The 21123-nt window shown below is 37.0% G+C and overlaps 1 protein-coding gene across 1 annotated transcript; it reads left to right on the top strand.

Annotated features, from left to right (window-relative positions):
- Positions 1-250: 250 nt before the first annotated feature.
- Positions 251-9044, top strand: LOC129436621 (uncharacterized). The gene is made up of 9 exons (XM_073856766.1): positions 251-364; positions 1364-1643; positions 4563-4595; positions 5386-5418; positions 7027-7059; positions 7184-7216; positions 7344-7376; positions 7607-7754; positions 8001-9044. Exons 2-9 carry the CDS (start codon positions 1367-1369, stop codon positions 8104-8106), a joined length of 696 nt encoding a protein of 231 aa, XP_073712867.1. The 5' UTR covers positions 251-364; positions 1364-1366; the 3' UTR covers positions 8107-9044.
- The last annotated feature ends 12079 nt before the right edge of the window (positions 9045-21123 follow it).

The raw sequence follows: 21123 nt of genomic DNA, 5'->3' as shown, positions 1-21123 counted from the left end.
AGACAGAGTTTACTATGCTGTCAGTCAACCATTGATGTTATGCAATGAGCACACCATAAATGTAAAGTTCCCATTAAATGATCCCAGTTCTTCTCATTAAAGCACAGCAATTAAACATATCAAGGATTACATTCAAAAAATTAACTTCACTAATTGACCAGCTGGTTGGTTGGCATCCCGACCCAACCCATCCCCAGGATGGGTATATATGGTATGGACACAATCTCCTCCCATTTTGGCTTCTTTTCATCCCTTCTTCTAGATTTCACACACACCCATTTATCCTCTTAAAGTCACTGATTCCTCTGATCTCCAGAGAGATACATCCTCCAACCTCAACCCATCTCACTGAAACATCAGTCTGGTAGGTAACTTTCATCAATGACAGGAAACAGGAGATACAGTAATTATAGATTTGAATTTATTTTTAACAATTCTGTATTTTGCTTTATGATTAGAAAAATATATGTAAGGGAAAATAATTTAGAACAACGTGATGTCACTCTGCACTGTGACTTTTTATCTATTAATGTGTGTACTTCTGTAACAAGAATAAGCTTTAAAATGTGAAACTATAGGTCTCATATCTGTTTAAATTGCACTTTTACTTGTATATACTGTATATCTTTTGCTTGTCGCTAAAGAGGTACCCTAAAAATCTACAGTACACCTGTTGTGCCCCTTATCATCTTACGACATAAAAATGACATACAAACCTTTACAATTGATGTTAAAGGTTACAGCGGACAGGGTACAAGTTTAGTTATTCACATTTTTTTCTGACAAAATGTCACTGACAAAATATTATGTAAATTAAGCTATTCTTACATTTGACAAAAAAACGAAATCTAAATGTCATGTTTTGGTACACAATGGCCTTTTCCTAATTGTAATTGTAAATAAGGTGAAAACTGGAATTCAATCAATCTCTGCGTGTTCGGAAATACCTAGATTTGACTTTCAAATTGAAGAGGGAAGTCTTCAAGCTTGGTTTTTACAAGCGACTCCATGTCTTCAGTTCCTGGTCTTAATGAAGCTGTGGTTTCCATGACCAAAAGGAAAAGCCACGCAAGGCGCTTTACAAACACAAAGTTTCCATGGCAAAATGAAATTTGGCTGCACCGTGGAGATTTGAATACATCTTGACAACATTTTTTGACATTTGCATTGGTCTCCAAGCACTCATTCATTTGGAAATGTGTGCTGGATACTTTTAAGAGTAGATGAGAAACACCTAAAAACAGTGAATCTAAAGCCAACTAGAAGATATCAGGAGTAAATAAATTATTTCAGCTAAATCACATATATGATTTCTGTGTGTTTCTGACATGTATTAACAATTAGTTTTCTTTATTTAACTAAGAATATGGATAACCACGAAGATGATGACATGGATGGCTTGGAAGAGGTGGAATATTTGGAAGATGATGATGATGTACAAACTACCGAGGCTTCCCCACCATACCCTGGTTATCCAGTAGATTACGGAGGTACAGAAGTGAGATTTCAACCAGAAATCCATCCAGAAATTCAAATTCAACCAGAAATCCAGGCACCTCCATATGCGACTGTAAATGTGGCATACACAGCATCTTCAGAGCCTGGACTTAAAGCAGGAGTTAACAATCCATACTTTCAACCAGGTAAGGTTATTGATGACCTGAGTCGCTCCAAATTGAACAGGTTTTCTTGTTGGATGGTGGATCTTTTTAAAAATAACTAATTTAAAGAGCTAAATTACTTGCTAAAAATTTTTAATATTTTATATGTCTGGTTTTAATATTAAATACTAAATTAAATCAATTATATGTAAATAAAATAAAAAAAATCTGCATAATTCCACTGCACACAAAACCCAAACCTGTGTACCTTAAATGAACTTTGTTAAACCTGAACACTGATGGATAATGTTTGCATGTGTTATTTTTGTTAGGGCCAAGTAGAACAATAGTAATGATTCCTAACAATCTGAATCCAGTGTTGGTGTTTGTTGGCACACGGCAAAACAACAGCAATGTGTAGATATTCTGAATCCGGTGTTTGTGTTTGTTGGGTAAAGTAAAACGACAGTCATGTGTTTAAGACAGGGTTAAAAAACTTCCTGTTTCCAGATATTCTAAATCTGACATTGGTGTTTGTTGAGGAGGAAGGCCATGGTCATGTTACCAGATATTCTAAATCAAGTCTTGGTGTTTGTTGGGGCAGAGTAAATCAGTCCCTGTTTCCAGATATTATGAATCTGGTGTTTGTTGAGGCAGAGTAAAACAGTTCCTGTTTGCAGATATTCTGAATCCAGTGTTGGTGTTTGTTAAGGCAGAGTAAAACACTTTGTGATTCCAGATATTCTGAATCCGGTGTTTGTTGGGGCAGAGTAAAACAATTAATGTTTCTAGATATTCTGAATCAAGTGTTGGGGTTTGTTAAGGCAGAGTGAAACACTGTTTCTAGATATTCTGAATCCAGTGTTAGTGTTTGTTGGGGCAGAGTAAAACAGGTCATGTTTCCAGATATTCTGAATCAAGTGTTGGTGTTTGTTTGGGCAGAGTAAAACACTTTGTGATTCCAGATATTCTTAATCCGGTGTTTGTTGGGGCAGAGTAAAACAGTTTATGTTTCTAGATATTCTGAATCTGGTGTTGATGTTTATTGAGCTAGAGTAAAATAATTTTTTTTTCAGATATTCTTAACCCAGTGTTGGTGTTTGTTACATATAGAGCAGTCACGGTTGAAAACATCTTGAATCCAGTTTTGGTGTTTTTTTCGAGTAGAGTCAAACTGCAGCCATATTTCCAGACATTCTGAATCTTGTGTTGGGACTAGGGGTGGCACGGTTCACAAAACCCTCGGTTCGGTTCGTATCACGGTTCTATGGTCACGGTTCTCGGTTCAGTACGGTTCTTGTTGTTATTTTTTTAACACTCCAGAAATGTATTATCTTATTAATGTATTAATTATCCATAATTTAGGATACAGTATTAAAAAAGTTATATCATGTTATCATGCACAAACTGAATTTGACTTTAAGCACATTATTGGGAACATCCCTGAGGAAAGCCAGGCGAGATTTTGAGACAGCGAGAGGGAAGACATTGATGATTTCAACATGCTTTTCATTTATTTGGCAAAAAAGAGAATGTGTATTGCCATCTACATGAACTTTGTGTGCATTTTTAGCACACAAAGATAACTTGCATTTATCAAAATGCCAACTTCAGTGTAGCTTTAAGATTTATCACTGAGAGGCTGCTTAAATACTGCAGAGTAGTGGACGAGAGAGAAACATAACGTTTACACCTGTAATATTTAAATCCGTCTCTTTTGTCCACTTTTGACTACTTCTGTCCTGATTACTTTAAGGGGCAGTTTATGAAATAAGATCGTGCAACTTTCACACGCTAGCAAAATGAAACTCCGCGGAAATCAGCCGCTTTCGTTTTATCAACGAAAGGCTAAAAATAGCGCTGAATACGAAAAGACGTAAAACAGTGTTCATTACCTCAGATTAGATAAATGGTCGGAGAGAAGGCTGTCGCGTGTGGCTGTTCGAACACATTCAACCCATAGACTGCAGTGTTATCTATTGTTTTATTTCCGCTGTCATCATAGGTAACATGAAATAAAAAAAATTTCCACACACCAAACTTATACGACGCTGGCGCATCCTCCAACTGCGGGCAGACTTCTTTTTCTCTCCCTCTTGCCATTTATACACGTAACATGACCGGCAGCACTCACTCTTCACACCAGTCACCTCTTCTTTCGCGCTATTCGCGAAAGGGGAACACACTATCTGAGGTCACATACAGGGCACGAGGCTACATACATTGCGCATGCCATGAACCGTTGAACCGTACGACACACACGCGCCCCGAACCGAGACAAGCGAATTTTTTTCATGAACCGTGCCACCCCTAGTTGGGACAGAGCAAAACGTTCATGTTTCAAGACATTTTGTATCCAGTGTTGGTGTTTGTTTGGGTAGAGTAAAACAGCAGTCATGTTTCCATATATTTTGAATCCAGTGCTGTTTTGTTGGGGTGGAGTAATACAGCCTCGTGTTTTCTAACAATTTGAATCCAGTGTTGGTGTTTGTAGAGGCAGAGTAAATGGTTCCTGTTTCCAGATATTCTGAATCTGACATTGGTGTTTGTTGAGGAAGAGTAAAGCAGTTTCTGTTTCCAGATATTCTGAATCAAGTGTTGGGGTTTGTTAAGGCAGAGAAAAACACTTCGTGTTTCCAGATATTCAGAATCTGGTGTTTGTTGGGTCAGAGTAAAACAGTTCATGTTTCCAGATATTCTGAATCCAGTGTTGGGGTTTGTTAAGGCAGAGTAAAACAGTTCATGTGTCCAGATATTCTTAATCTGGTGTTGGTTGAGGCAGAGTAAACCGTTCCTGTTTCCAGATGGGGTTTGTTGGGGTTAAAACAGCAGTCATCTTTGAAGACATTTTGAGTCCAGTTTTAGTGTTGATTCAGGTAGAGTAAAACAGCAGTCATGTTTGCAGACATTTTGAAATCACTGTTGGTGTTTATTGATGGATGTTTAAATCTTTTTCTAAAGGTCCAAACCCTGGGATGTATCCTCAGGCTGGCGGTAAGTTATAGTTTTCAGTCTCAATCTCAAAGAGTTATTTAATTATCCAATATATTTTAAATATATTCTAGATATTCTAAATCCACTGTTGGTGTTTATTAACGCAGAGTAAAACACTTTGTTTATCCAGATATTGTGAATCCGGTGTTTGTTAAGGCAGAGTAAAACGGTTCATGTTTCCAGATATTGTGAATCTGGGGTTGATGTTTGTTGAGTAAGAGTAAAACAATTTCTGTTTTCAGATTCTCTGAGTTAGTGTTTGTTGGGACAGAGTAAATCATTCATATTTCAGATATTCTATATCCGTTGTTTATTTTGGTGCAGTAAAACAGCGGTTGTGTTTCCTAACAATCTGAATCCAGTGTGTTCGTTACGTATACAGCAGTCACGGTTGAAAACATTTTGAATCCAGTGTTGATGTTTTTTTCGGGTAGAGTCAAACTACAGCCATATTTCCAGACATTCTGAATCTGGTGTTGGGACAGAGCAAAATGTTCATACACTCTAAGTGTTGGTGTTTGTTGTGTATAGTTAAACAGCAGCCATGTTGTTTCAAGACATTTTGTATCGAGTGTTGGTGTTTGTTGGGGCAGAGTAAAACAGTTTCTGTTTCCAGATATTCTGAATCCGGTGGTAGGGTTTGTTAGGGTTAAAACAGCAGTCATGTTTGAAGACATTTTGAATCCAGTTTTAGTGTTTGTTCAAGAAGAGTAAAACTGCAGTCTTGTTTGAAGACATTTTGAATCCAGTGTTGGTGTTTGTTGATGAATGTTCATATATTTTTCTAAAGGTCCAAACCCTGGGATGTATCCTCAGGCTGGCGGTAAGTTATGATTTCTAGTCTCAGTCTCAAACAGTTATTTTATTATCCAATCTCCACAAACATACATTTACCACTTTGACAATTCCAAAGGTAAGTGTAATAAAGACAAATTCACTTTTTTACTTTCCTTTTTTCTAACAATCGGAAATTCAAAGTTGGTGTTTGTTGAGGAAGAGTAAAGCAGTTTCTGTTTCCAGATATTCTAAATCTGGTATTTGTTGGGGCAGAGTTAAACAGTTCATTTTTCCAGATGTTCTGAATCCGGTGTTGGGGTTTGTTGAGGCAGAGTAAAACAGTTCATGTTTCCAGATATGCTGAATCAAGTGTTGGTGTTTCTTAAGGCAGAGTAAAACAGTTCATGTTTACAGATATTCTGAATCAAGTGTTGGTGTTTGTTAAGGCAGAGTAAAACAGTTCATGTTTCCAGATATTCTGAATCAAGTGTTGATGTTTGTTAAGGCAGAGTAACAGTTCATGTTTCCAGATTTTCTGAATTCATTGTTGGTGTTTGTTGGGGTAGAGTAAAACAGTTCATGTTTCCAGATATTCTGAATCAAGTGTTGGTGTTTGTTAAGGCAGAGTAAAATAGTTCCTGTTTCCAGACATGCTGAATCAAGTGTTGGTGTTTGTTAAGGCAGAGTAACACAGTTCATATTTCCAGATATTCTGAATTCATTGTTGGTGTTTGTTAAGGCAGAGTTAAACAGTTCATGTTTCCAGATATTCTGAATCAAGTGTTGGTGTTTGTTAAGGCAGAGTAAAATAGTTCCTGTTTCCAGATTTTCTGAATTCATTGTTGGTGTTTGTTGGGGCGGAGTTAAACAGTTCATGTTTCCAGATATGCTGAATCAAGTGTTGGTGTTTGTTGGGGCAGAGTAAACAGTTCCTGTTTCCAGATATTCTGAATCCAGTGTTTGTTGAGGCAGAGTAAACAGTTCCTGTTTCCAGATATTCTGAATCCAGTGTTTGTTGGGGCAGAGTAAACAGTTCCTGTTTCCAGATATTCTGAATCAAGTGTTGCTGTTTGTTAAGGCAGAGTAAAACAGTTCATGTTTCCAGATGTTCTGAATTCATTGTTGGTGTTTGTTGGGGCAGAGTTAAACAGTTCATGTTTCCAGATATTCTGAATTCATTGTTGGTGTTTGTTGGGGCAGAGTAAAACAGTTTGTGATTCCAGATATTCTGAATCCGGTGTTTGTTGGGGGAGAGTAAAACAGTTTATGTTTCCAGATATTCTGAATCCAGTGTTGGGGTTTGTTAAGGCAGAGTAAAACATTCATGTTTCCACATATTTTGAATCTGGTGTTGTTGTTTGTTGGGGCAGAGTAAAACAGTTCCTGTTTCCAGATATTCTGAATCCGGTGTTTGTTTAGGCAGAGTAAACCGTTCATGTTTCCAGATATTCTGATTCCAGTGCTGGTTTTTGTAGAGGCAGAGTAAAACAGTTCCTGTTGGGGTTTGTTGGGGTTAAAACAGCAGTCATTTTTGAAGGCATTTTGAGTCTAGTTTTAGTGTTGATTCAGGTAGAGTAAAACAGCAGTCATGTTTGCAGACATTTTGAATCCAGTGATGGTGTTTATTGATGGATGTTTAAATCTTTTTCTAAAGGTCCAAACCCTGGGATGTATCCTCAGGCTGGCGGTAAGTTATAGTTTTCAGTCTCAATCTCAAACAGTTATTTAATTATCCAATCTCCACAAACATACATTTACTACTTTGTCAATTCCAAAAGGTTAGTGTAATAAAGACAATTTCACTTTTTTAGGTCCAACCCCTATTATGTACCCTCCAGGCATGGGTAAGTTACAGATTTCAACTGCCAATCTCAAACAGTTCAGTAGAAAACTCCAAAAGCAATTTAAAACTTAATTGTCAAACACACCTATTACTGCAATAGCAGTCATCTTATTAAATCTTTTCTACAGGTCAAAACCCAGGGATGTACCCTCAAGCTTCAAGTGAGTTACAACTACTGTATCAATCTCAAACTGTAATAGGCAAGCTATAAAAACAAAGAGTTAATCCCCACCAGATTACATTTACATTAAGGCATTTAGCAGATTTATAATGGCTCTTCTAATAATGTGATTTGCCAAAAAGAAAATGAGAATCAGCATTGTGAAGATTGCAGACTTGGCCTATGGTTCAATAGTATCCAAGCAATAATGTGTGTGTGTGTTCATTACAGCTGTAACAACCTCAGTGAGGCTGCCTAGTCTGCGTGATCTACCCGGTCAGACCATGTGCCCTCATTGTAAGCATCAAGTGATCACCATCACAGATTACTACTCTGGACTCATGGCTTGGCTGGCATGCGGCTGTCTTGCACTCATCGGGTAAAATATAACCTCCTTACTCATTTTAAACAAGCACTATCTGACAAAAAAGAATATCTTTTTAAAGTAAGACCTTCATTATCAATATGAGACTATGATCGGCTTCCCATACAGGATTTAGATTAAGCCAGAACTAGACCTTGATTTTTTTCTAGTTTGGGACTAGACTAGAAAACCACCCCATCTGTGATATGATCCAGGAAATAAAAAGTGTACGGCTTATTTATTTTCATGTCTCTTGTGCAGATGTTGGCCCTGCTGTATAGTGCCATTCTGGATGGATTCTTGTAAAGATGTGGAGCATCGCTGCCCTAACTGCAACAAGGTCCTCTCTTACTACAAGCGCCTGTGATCTGCGATACAACATGGCCTTCATGCTAGTTTGATGTCTTTAATTTCAACATGATCTAATGGGAATTAGACATAGGAATGTTTCAGTTTAATTTCACATATACAGCAAATGTACATTACATTATTTATCATTGAACTTAATTCCACAATTGTAAAGCAGGTAGTGCATTTACATCTATGAAATACTTAACAGTTACAGACGGCATTGTGCTCGAAGTAAAACTACAGTCCTAGCATTTTATGTACATTAACTATATCATAAGCTATGCAAGTAAATGTGTAAACATTTGACTTCTTTTAGGATAAAGAACAACATTTACCAACCATTTAAAGCTTAACATCTGTAAAAGACGTATATCTTGTGCCTTACAGGGAGATTGTATTTTCTTCATAATAAACTTTTAAAGTTATCAAGTAAATTAACTTGGCTTTTGTTAGGCAGCCTCATAAACGTTTCATTATATTGCTCTTCTTTAATTTGATCTCACTTCTGAGCATTAATCTTGTATAATAAGCTTTTCTTAAGGGATTGTCTGAAGGTTAACTATTGTGATTATCATTAAAATCCATCATATTAGATGTATTGAAGAAATCATGCTGAATATATATTAAATTGAGTCTTTTTGGCAGAATCTATAACGGAGGCTATAACTGCTTTTCTCATCCGTTATATCATTATTCCTGACCTATATCTTTGATTATATTTAGTTTCTTGTCATGTAGCACATTTTCTTTCCTAAATGTGACTTCAGGGCACTGTTTTTGACTGGAGACAGTCTATATTTAATAACCTGAAATGTAAAGCCTTGCTCAAGAACAAGATAATATAGAAAGACCAAGTGGCTTTCCAGAGAATAAGACGTTGCACTATGTATATGTAAAATAGTTTTATTAAAATGTAAAGTTGAAAATTCTGGATTGGTTTTTCTTTCAGTTAAGCATTACTAAATCTCACATAATCGTCATATTAACATATTAAAATCACAAATTATACATTTTAAATGCGAGCAAGAGAGAAAGATGAAGCTCTATATCTCGAGCAATTCTTTTATATATTATATTTTCAGTATAGATGTACTCTTAATCACATCAGTTGCTATTTCATACTCATTCTGTCTGATAACAGAAAGAAAAGAAATATGTAAATGAGAGCAACCTCATTGGGCTTTATTTTATTTGGCTCTATTAAAACACAGTGTGTGAGCACAGAGAAGAGGAAAGAAACAAAACAGATGTAAAGCGCAAACAGAATGCAAATACATGATTATGCTAATTAGCGCATGGCGTCATCTGACTACATTAGTGACTATTTAAACAGCCTTTAGCTACTTTCCATTGAAAATAGTTGGGGACACTGGAACAAACATTCCTGACGATTTACAGTAGTGGCCATCAAAGCATTGCAGTACACATTACAAACTTAAATCATGCCAGATGTAAAAATCTTAAAAAGTTGTTTAACTTTCTTCTTTGTTTAACTTTCTTCTTTGAAACACTATATTTTTTTAAAATGTGGACACTGTTTTTGATCCATACAGTAGAAAATGTCACCCACTTTTCATTCTGCCATTATTTGGGAAAAAGGTCATATGGGTTTTATATAATGTACAAGACCTGCATGTTTATTTTACTGAGGTACGCTCTTAAGGTTTGTGTAAGATTTAGGCACATTTATTTACCAGTGATCGACCAGATACATATATATATATATACACCGATTACATAAAAACTATTCTTACATTGTTGTATTTCTAATAAAGAAATGCTTCAAGTGTTGGCATGCAGTCTGTCCAAGTACCACAAGATGGCGCACTAAGCTACTTCAAAAGTCCCCATGTTATTGAGCATTTCACATTACACCTTTAAAATTATGTAACTATGAAGTTTTTGCGCTATGTTAAGTGTAGAGAAGGGTGATATATTTAGAAAAATGAGTAACTGAGGTATAAAATTTAGCTGCCTTAAATATTTAAGTTTAATCAAACTGGCTGTGACTACAATGTAACTTATGAAATAGCAACTCATAAAACAAGATGAAATAGCTGTACTTAAATAAAAAGTGTAGTCAAAATTTAAAACTATGTTGTAAATTTGATTATGGGTATTTTTACATTTTGAATATATTAAACACAAACCCACACACTATAAAAAGTTGGTTTGGTACTTAAAAATTACTTTAAATGGTAACACCTTAAAATGTATGTTTTTCCTTTTTTTACTTTAAGTGAAAATTGTAAGGTAAATTTCTATTGTTAAATTTTTAACACTTATAAAAAATAATATTTTAAACTTTTTTTTAACTAAATATTTTTAATTTTGTAACTTTTATTTAATGTGAAAAAGCCTTTCTTGCTTGAGATAATTTTTTACTTTTTCTAATTACATTTTCACAAAGAAACAAGTTTTTTCCAACTTTTTCTTTTTACAGTGCACATGCAAACAGCTTTAACATTACTTCAATTGGACTGTATTTGGATATTGCAGATCAAACAGCCGAATGCCAACAAGAAAATCAATTTCCACAAAGTCATAACAGCTCAATGTAAATTATAATACATTGAGACATTACATCCAGTACCAGCATGACTTTCTGTAATGCTGCTTTAAAACAAGTGAAACAAACTATACAAATAAAACCTCAGCTGACTTTTCCTAAGCATTATAAATCTCTAGCAGTAAATAGATTTCTTGCAAACATGTTCTAACTCAAACCAAAGTGTGCCAGAAGATTACAGCCTTATCGTTCTTGGTCGGGGCGATAACAATTTCAATAGTCTTTCTGTGGGACTGTATGAATGCCAATCTCAGCACCATCAGCTTTGAATGACTACCGACTACACGTACAGGTGAAAGTGTCAGCCAATCCCGAGATATTTGTACGCATAAATTATGTAAATAAAGTACAGTCTTTATTATTCACCCTGCTCTTGTCTATTACATTCAGCGCAGTCTGAGAGAAATTTTTATCACCCATAAAATCTTTATGATCTAAAGAGCGAAAGAGGAATGGCTGGTGGAGCACGCGTGTGTATGAGCCTTGAGGAGAATGGAGCTCCGCTGCCCGCAATACTAATTAATCAAATTGTGTCAGCCTGAGAGGTGTAGAAAGGCAGAACAATGAGGTGAGAGAGAGATTAGTGTGCCACCGGCCTCAGACTGCTAAACTATATGAACCCAGTGAACCAAACTCGTGCTGGAGGGACGGGCCAGGGCAGTGACGGACCGCAGGTATCACGAGCCATGAAGGTCCTTCGGCTCTAATGTTTGTTTACCCAAGGGAAAGCTGTGACAAAAAGTACAAATTTATGATCAGTACTTTACAGCACAATCATATAGTGCTCCTGTATATCACTGTGTTAGCAACACATGCAATAGGTCATGGGTTTGAACCCAGGGAACACGTGCTGATATGAAATGTAATGCACTGTCACTTAAGCATCTACCAATGCATAAATGTAAATATGTAATGAATAAATATGAAAGAGGTTGATTGACAAACATGATCATTATTGTGTCATGCAACAGTTAAACATGGCTGTTCATCCAATGCTTTCTTTTCCCTGAAATATGAAACATGAAGAGTTCAGATGCAATAGCCGCCAGCGTAGCTGGTGACTGCTCTTCCAAGGGGCGCAAATTCAAAATGTGTATTTGGAGTGTCATGTGCGTTTTCACTTATTTTACAGCGGGGAAAATAAGTATTTGACACATCAGCATTTTTATCAGTAAGGGGATTTTTGTAAGTGGGCTATTGACACAAAATCTCCACCAGATGTAGCTATCAAGCCAAATATTTAATTCATACAAAGAAATCAGAACATTTAAGTATACAAGTTGAGTCATAATAAATAAAGTGAAACGACACATGAGATGAACTCTGATCTTCAGTTCACTCCATAGATTTCCTATGGGATTTAGGACAGGTGATTGATTGACCACTTAATTGTTTCTTGGCCTTGTGCTTGGGATCATTGTCTGGCCACACTCTTTTCATTTTTAGCTTTCTTGTAGATGGCAGCAGATTTTTATCCAGAATTGGAACATTTCTCCATTTATCCTGCCTTCAATAATATGAAGTCTGCCAGTACCCCTTGCTGAAAAGCAGCCCCAAACCATGATGCTTCCACCCCAAACTTAACCGTTTGGTATGGTGTTCTTGGGGTGGTGGGCAGTGCCATTTCTTCTCCAAACATGGTATGTAGAATGACTGCCAAAAAGTTCAATTTAGCTATTTATGTGGCCATACTATGGTCTCCAAATAATCCACAGGCTTCTCCAAATGCTCTTTTGCAAATTTTAATAGAGCCGCAACATGCTTTTTGTTCAGAAATGGAGTCTTGCGTAGTGAACGTGTATCGATGCCATGGCGGTTCAGTGCATTGCTTATAGTTTTCTTCGAATAACAGTTCTGCCGTGAAGTTCTGCCCGAGTGGTTCTTGGCTCTTGGAGATCTCTCCTAATTATTCTTTAGACTCCGTGGACAGGGATCTTACATTGAGCACCTGATCATAGCCGGTTTATGGTGAAGTGATGCTCTTTCCATTTCCAGATAATGGCCCCCACAGTGCTCAGAGAAAAATTCAGCATTCTGAGAGATTCTTTGCATTTACCCATCATGAAGTCTTTCCTGTTTTCCTCCTGGGTAATGAGAAGCCTTTATAGGCCATCAATTAGGACTAAAGCAGCTGATATCAATGAGTACTGATAAGGGGCAGGGTTTCTCTCTCAATACTGACAGATTTCAGGTGATCTCCTGGCTTTCTATGCCATTTTGCACCTTGTTCTCTTAATGTGTTCAATACTTATTCCCTGTGTCATTTCACTTTATTTATTATGACTCAACTTGTATACTTAAATGTTAGAATTTCTTTGTATGAATTCAACATTTGGCTTGATGGCTACACACACACTTTACTCGTGTCAAAGCAGTGGTGCCTTCAGAAGTGCCTTAACACAACGGTCCAGTGTAACGCGATCCATATTTTAAACACAATCGCTTGAAATGCATAACTTTACAAACATACACAGGATTGGTGATCTGACTTAGGACGGCATGAGCGCACAGCTTTCTGCACATGCAAGCGAAAGAGAGACAGAGAGCATCGTCAAAATGCAGATGATTCAATTTTAAATGCGAGATAAAGTTTACCTCAGCTCGCTTGAAATGCATAAAACTAAACAAATACATGAGGATTTGTGTTCGGACTTTGGACAGATCCAAGAGCGCTGTGAGAACGGAATGTTGACAAAACTTACAAAATAACAGTTCTCCGGTCACATAAAACTGCTCGGAACTGAGTGCTTAGCATCAAATTTCTTAATTTTTTCGCTGACGAAAGCAGAGTTGTGGAGTGCCGCTTCGCCATGGTTTCAGTGTTTTGGAGGGGAAAAAGGACCGTAGGAGGTGTGAAATTACGGGAGGTGGTGTGTTGCCCAGATTTGCTTCCCACGGTCTGCATTTCCCCCAGACATACGTTCTTCTCCCACACAAAAACAGAACTTTATTCCGTGTAAACACTAGATTCCGTGTTAATTTGACAATTCCGCATTCCGTCCGCGATTCTATGATCGTGGAAATTATAGGGCCCTACAAAACACATGATGCACATAGGATCACTCGACGCGCAGAACACATATTTTGAAATTACGCCTCACACATACATGACGGGCTACATACACGTTGTGACGAACTTCGCATCGTGCGCCCTCGCTAACCTTTCCATTGGCATTAAAGTGAAATTACCAAAACCAAACATAAGAGCTAATAAAAAATGCTTTTGGCATGTATTATAGAGAAACTTTAAACAACATTTTTATGCTTATTGTGTATGATAGTGAATACGTGTTGTTCTCTCACTCTGTCTCGTGCATTATTCCTTGTGTCTCATTCATATAAACTTCAGAGAAACATATTAAACAACATACTTGTATTGATGAAAGTGAACTGTCGCATTGCTCTCTCTCTCTTGCACTAAGGTAAAGTTAATCTTCAACCTTTAGAAAGACCATTTAAACTACAAGTTATAAGATTGTAGGCTACTGTTTGTGTTTGAGGGAATACAAACGCGTCGTGCTGTCAGTCATTCTTTCTCTCTGTCTTTCGCACTCGTGAGGCCGCATCATGGTTGGATAGCGGAGATGTAGAGGCGTTATCATTATAATAAGATCTCCTTACTATGTCACGTGGGAGCGAAATCCGAATGACCTATATATTCACATGCTTGCAGAGAGAGCCTTACCAAAACAAAGTTGCAAGGTTGCTATTTTTCATGTTTTCTGGGTTGGTAGAAGCACTGGGGACCTGATTATAGCACTTAAACATGGAAAAGGTCTGATTTTCATGGAATGTCCCCTTTAAAATATCCATCTGTTATATTCAGCCATTACAGGCATGATATGAATCTCGGGATAGCCTCGGCTGAGAAGGATCCATGTTCCATCCTTAACAGCGCGGAAAGTATGGACACATTTTGAGGCTTCTTTTTAATCATCCTTCGAATTGGGAAGGCCTTATTAGCCTGCTGTGACGCAATCAGTCTTAGAATACATCCTTAGAAAGTCGCAGCCTCCGAATTGGGACACAGCTTATATTCCATTTACCAACAGAGAAAGAACTCCTAATTTCTTCATTCTTAAGATACATAACTGAGAAATCCACTAACTCACGCAAAACAGATCATTGCATTGAAATGTCCTGTGGGCATGGCTGCAGGTTTCTACGAATCCATGCGTCTGCTGCATTGGTCTGTAGAGAGAAGCTAGCGGCTCACGGCAGGGACTTCATGGAAAGACTGATAACCTGTCAATGGAAACCTGTTTGTGTCCTGATTCAGAAAATGAATCAAAGTTAAAGCCGGAGGGGGAGAAATACACAAAGCAATCCAGAACCTTATATTGGTCTGAGAAACTATTCTACCTGCTAATGCATTCACTATTCCTATTGCTATACTTGATTTAAAGAATTTTTTATCATAAATATTAAACTCGCAACATCATTTGTCCCACACCGATTGTGCTACAGACATGAATGATACATCAAATCATGGTTGACTATAAAATCCCATAGACTTCCCTACAGTAATTTACTGAAAAATATAAGCAACTACTGACAACAACAACATTAGTTTTTGTGCAAAATGGGAATGCATTAGTCGCCATTTACATTTAATACAGAAGCACCGCTTTGCAGAGACCTCTGTTATTAAACATTACATAATTTATTATTTTATAAATAAATAAATATTAAAATATTACATATTGTAGTCATCAGATTCAAATAGAAAAAGTGTGTATTATACATGAAATGCATTAAAAATTTATTATTTTTGGTCAATTATTTATATTTTGACATAAAAATTTATATGAGACTAATGAAGTTCCTCTGTTGTGTGACCATGTCGAATTGCAATTCGGTAAGTCTCCTCCTGTCATTTCCAATTCAACACCCAAGGCCAATCCAATTTATAATCCAGCTCATTAAAAGAAAGAAAGCCAATTCTTCTGTTTATTCTTATATCTTGTCTAATTAGCCACAACGCCTCACAATTTTCACAGAGGACAGGTGAAGCAGAAAATGGCAAGGAAATGAAAGGGACCTGCTACCTCCCTTTTCACTTTTAATAAATATCACGTCTTCTCTTCCTACGCCACCTCTGCTTTCTTTGATGATAAACCGGACTTGGATAACAAGGGTCTTTTAAAACGTACGCCTTTTATGCCTGCCTCCTGTCAGATATAATCACTTTATAATCAAGGCTTATCATTCAGGCCTCAAAGGGTCGCATTGCCGGGGTCTTGCCTGTGGACAGAGGGACCGGAGAATCAAAGACGACCCCCAGAGGACATGAAACACAGAGATTCACAATATCTTCACATGTGGGAGACCATGACCTTTAGCGCGCTCCCTTCATAGAGGAGGCTCAGGGGCAACACTGAGGTCTACTGGATCTGTAAAGATCACCTGCGCATACACCCATAGGTCTTTACCTTTACATGTTTAATAGAGCTTGTAGATAATGTTATGCACGACTGAAATGACTCTCTGAACCTAACCGTCTGTGCTGATATTGCACAACATCATTACAGGTTGTTTTTGCAGAATAAATTCAGATCAGGTGATCAGGTCTTGTATTAACCCTGAAGGGATTTATTTGCAATAACAATGGCTGTACATTATCATGCTAATTACATGGCCACTTGACACTTTAGTAAATATATGAAGAGTTTGGTTCCAAAACGCAAAAACGCCATTTTTGAAAAAAATTAGTTACTGCCAGAATCAGTATTATATCAGGTAAGTAGCCTATTAAAAAGTAAATTCTTAATTTTACGCAAAATCCAATATCTGCCGTGTTATTCTGTCATCTTTTCTCCCTTTTTTCCCAAAATGCAAAAAACGCCACTCCCCCTTTTCTACAAAATGCCATAAATCCACTCCACAGATTACAGCAGCGCACCATTCACGCAATTTAAACAAACAATGGCGGGCCGTTGTACACGGAATCTAGTTTTCCTCATCTACTTTGTACTTTGTGATCAACAAACAAACAAAAACAAAATAATACTTTAATAGCATTGATAAACCTGTGATGGTTTTCTGTGACAGGAAAGAAACGTAAGCCATCAACATCTAATAATTTACGTCAAGTATAACCGCAGCAATGACAGGGTTCTTAATATGACAAAGTAAGTGTTTTGATTAATGACATTAATGTTTATATTTTTAATTAGTGTGTACAACTAGTCAACTAAAATATAACACGGCAAAGATGAATGCACATTTATATAGGTGATTGATTCAATAGATTTATAGCATTTTGAATAAAAACTTGTCATGGATTTATTACATTTTGTGGAAAAAAAATCTGCTTTTATAATAAATCTTTGAAAATCAAGTTATGGATTTGATTTTTTTATGTTTTTATAACCTAAATATGCTATGTAAAAGTTTGTAACAGAGTGGTTTTCATCTTGTCACTTTCTTGGTATAGAAAACACGTTTTTACCGAAATTTGTTAAAATGGATTTATTGCGTTTTGGAACCAAACTCTTCATATAGGCACAAAACATTGATTTGATGTTATCAGTTCATGCCAGGGGGCAAATCGTGCTTAAAATCTTCACGTGTGTGGCCTTACTTGTAAGAAATGCAAATCTTCAGACAAGACAAACCATTTCCCAGCGACATTCAACAACTTCAAATTTCAAACAAGACAAAAACATGCATTTGGTTTAATCATTGCTATCGGTATTATGCCCATTTTACCAGAATGTATCTGTGACATTTTAGCTCAAAATCCCCACAGATCATTTATTATAACATGTCCAAAATGCCCCTGTTTGGGTATGAGCAAAAATGCACTGTTTTTGTGTGTGTACTAGGGATCGACCGATATGGATTTTTCAGTGCCGATGCCGATACCGATTTTTGTTTCATCAGCCTTAGCCGATGACCGATACAGGCTGCCGATTTTCTTGAGCCGATATTTGGAGCCGATACTGCTTTTGCTCACTCAATTTACATTATAAAAATTATGTAAACAATGGCATGTTGTTAAAAAGAGATTAGTTTGGACAGACATTTATTTTAGTCTAGGACTAGTCTAATCTCTGTCCAGGAAACTGCCCCATAGAGATGAGAAATAAAACCTGCTTTGTTCAGTTAGGCCAAGCTTTCGATGTTGTCCTGGAAAGGTTGGTTGTTTTTAGTCACATGACCTGCAATTGCTTGCGGCTTCCAGCACTCTGTCTGTAAATAATGCCGTAAAAAATCGGCGAACACGGAAGCCATGTATCGGCCGATGCCGATACACATAAAACTCACAAATATCGGCCCGATATATCGGCCGGCCGATATATTGGTCTATCACTAGTGTGTACCTTTAAATGCAAATAAGCTACAGCTCCTCCTCACTCCCTAACCAACAGAGACAGTGAGCACTTTCAGTTAAAATAGATCTAAGCCCTGTTAACTCTTTCCCCACCATTGACGAGTTATCTCATCAATAAAGAAAAAAACATTTGCATAAAAAACTCGTTTCTGAAGAAATGTTATGTTAATCTGCAATACCGCGATTTTGCACTTACCCAATTTATGAAGCCAAAACGTTATTTACTAATTTGAAACTCTATGAGGCCTATTTTAACGATCTAAGCGCATTGTCTAAAGTGCATGGCACACGGTCTAAACGGGCATGTCCGATTCCACTTTGCTAATTTAACAACGGGAAAAAAAAATTATTTGCCTCACAATAAAACAAAAAAAATTTGCAAATGGAATAAGACATTTTTGCTGAAATTTTCTTGTATTAAGAATATTCAAGAAAAAAATTCTTATTCCATTGGCAGATTTTTTTGCTTGTTTTAAGCACAAATTCACTTAAATTTGATAAGTTTTGTCTAAAAACTAGACTTATTTTCTTAGGTCATTTGCTCGTCAAGAAAATACATCTTGATTTAAGAACTTTTAGATATTTCTACTGAAAACAAGACAAAAATAAAGATCTCATTATTGAGATATGGCGGACAGCTGAGGATGGAAACTATGGTAATGCAGGGCTGTCAGTCAGTGGCAGGGCTTTATCAGTGTGACATCACATTAACAAGAAAATAAAAACTGCATGTATGAGACTACCTCGGTTTAAAGCTCACGTAACACACGCTGTTTCTGCATTTCTGATGTTAATCTGGAGTACCTATAGAGTAGTATGACATCCTTTATATCTCTGAAGAGTCTTTAGTTTAATCAGATTCATAAAAGAAAGATTAGCTTTACCGAATCTTTCCGATAACGTACGAAAAAATGAAGAAGGAGGAGTTACTACCGCAGGAGGAGCGAGTACGAGTCATGCAACACTATACAACACTGTTTTAACTTATGATTCACTACATGTTCGTGTCATTTATATAATATACACGCGCCTATTTCCAACATAAGACAGAAGTCTTACTTACCACGTGTAACTCGTCATGACCCGGTTCTGAAAATCCACAGCATCAAACACACACGCAAAACTCCGCTGCTAATCCGGATAATAAACTATATCCATTGTTTCCATAAGGCTGGATGTCTTCTCCTCACATCCAAAAACACACTTCTTCTTGTGCCATTGTTGACTTTTGAAATTAAACAAAGCTGAGTGGCGTGATAAGCTGTTAGCAAGCTCTAGCGTCTCCCGCTGACTGACGGCTGGGCGGGGTTTTCCGGGGGAAGTTTTCCGGCGGAAGCCCATATAAAGATGTGATACGTATCGAAAACCCCTGAAACGTCAGTTAGAACTGTAATCGGAAAAAAATAGCCGAAACTTGTACGAACCCTGGCGAAGTGCATTCGGCACAGAAATACTCTGAAACACGCCCAACTGCGGTTTTGACACTTTGCCTACGTTTAGCATGAGGAAACAACTCTATAACTGTGTTAATAAGTCAGAATGCTTGAAATACCATTAAACCCCCCCTTTAATGGAGATTATAAAAGAAGAATTGGGTGGATTTTTTGATTGTAGGCTGGTTATATTCACACACTGCCAATACACATTTATGTCCAAACACCTAGTAAAATTGTATTTTGCATAATAGGGGCCCTTTAATACCAGCATCTAAAGCTATAGTAATGGAGAGAACCAGTTAATCTGCACACAAGTAGATCCATACACTTCATAAATTGGAGACTGACTTTGAACTGTGGGAGGAAACCGGAGTACCCGGAGTAAACCCACGCTCACAAATATGGGCTCGAACCAGAGACCTTCATGCAGTGAGGTAAACTTTAACATTAAAGAATTAATTCAAAAGTCATTTGACGCTCAATTCAATAGACATTCTAAAATATGACTATTCAAATTAACTGAAGGGTTATAAAATCAGATGTGAGTTCTGAAAGATAAACAAAGCTGTTTCTATAACCTTACAGATATGACCTCTTGTAATGCATCACTCGAAACCAAACTGATGCTAAAAACAACAGCAAACAGAGGAAGAGAAGAAGAGATTGAGCAGAGCTGAATGTAACAGGTTGCTGGACATGGGATAATATAGAAAATTAAATAATATTTCCTTTGGATATCTAGTATGGATATAGGATTGGAAAATCAGGGTAAATATATTAAGACATTAAGCCCCACATTTGCATTCCGAGCTTTCTCAAACATTTGTCAGTATCTATGTGATGGATTTTAGACGGCCTCCGTTCAGGTTCATAAAATGTCAGCTTGACTTTGTTGTCTCTGTTTTGCAGATCCATGCGCCTCGTATTAAGTACTTTTAGTCCGGGGTGTTTATTTACACCATGTTTATTCAGTCACAGCTTGCAAAGATCAAGGCCGCAGGGAGACAGAGACCGAATACATTAAAGCATCATTAATATCTCACTAACTAACTGAACCGAACCGGTCCGGGCGATGTGAAGAGATGAATGCTTTAATAAACACTTCTGAAGGTTCAGGCAATGAGATTTAATAAAGAGAAACAAAAGCTGTCCAAGCCTTTATGGGGGTTTTGATGCAGTTGAAAGACAAGCATTAATGAGTGAATGCAGATTAGAAAGCGTTTGAAGTACAAAGCCGGTGGGTTATGTCAAAGAGACACCACGCAGTGTGTTAACTAAATGGATGCTGTAATTTCTCTCTTCATATTCATATGCTTTAATGTTTTGAAATTGATATGAAAAAGAGGAAGAACCCCGGGAAATCCCTAAACATGCACCAACTCAAGCACGAGGATGCTGCTGAGGAATAATTGTTTGGCTGATCTGAGTTCAAAAGATAGCAAACTACACAAGCAAAAATACATTTTGTGCTATAGGGGTTTTAAAATTGTGATCTAAATTGTTATATCAAACCAAAAACAATTAAATATGACTGAATCATAGTGCATTGCTGTACTGTAGGTTGCAGTAATTACTTTTTTCAGTCTGGTACTCAATTAATTAGCAAGTGCACGTTTTCATTTTACACAGTAGATGCCAAACTATCAAAAAAACTAAACTTGCTGTAAAACTAAAGCTGCACTTTGGGATATC

This window comes from Misgurnus anguillicaudatus, chromosome 19, assembly GCF_027580225.2.
Source record: "Misgurnus anguillicaudatus chromosome 19, ASM2758022v2, whole genome shotgun sequence".
In the NCBI taxonomy this organism is placed as follows: Eukaryota; Metazoa; Chordata; class Actinopteri; order Cypriniformes; family Cobitidae; genus Misgurnus; species Misgurnus anguillicaudatus.
This window is presented reverse-complemented; position numbering and strand designations above follow the sequence as displayed.

Coding starts and splice junctions, on each gene's coding strand:
- LOC129436621 (XM_073856766.1), top strand. CDS start 1,367: ATGGATAACCACGAAGATGATGACATGGATGGCTTGGAAGAGGTGGAA. Junction 4,596..5,385: donor GATGTATCCTCAGGCTGGCG/GTAAGTTATAGT, acceptor ATTTTTCTAAAG/GTCCAAACCCTGGGATGTAT. Junction 7,060..7,183: donor GATGTATCCTCAGGCTGGCG/GTAAGTTATAGT, acceptor TCACTTTTTTAG/GTCCAACCCCTATTATGTAC.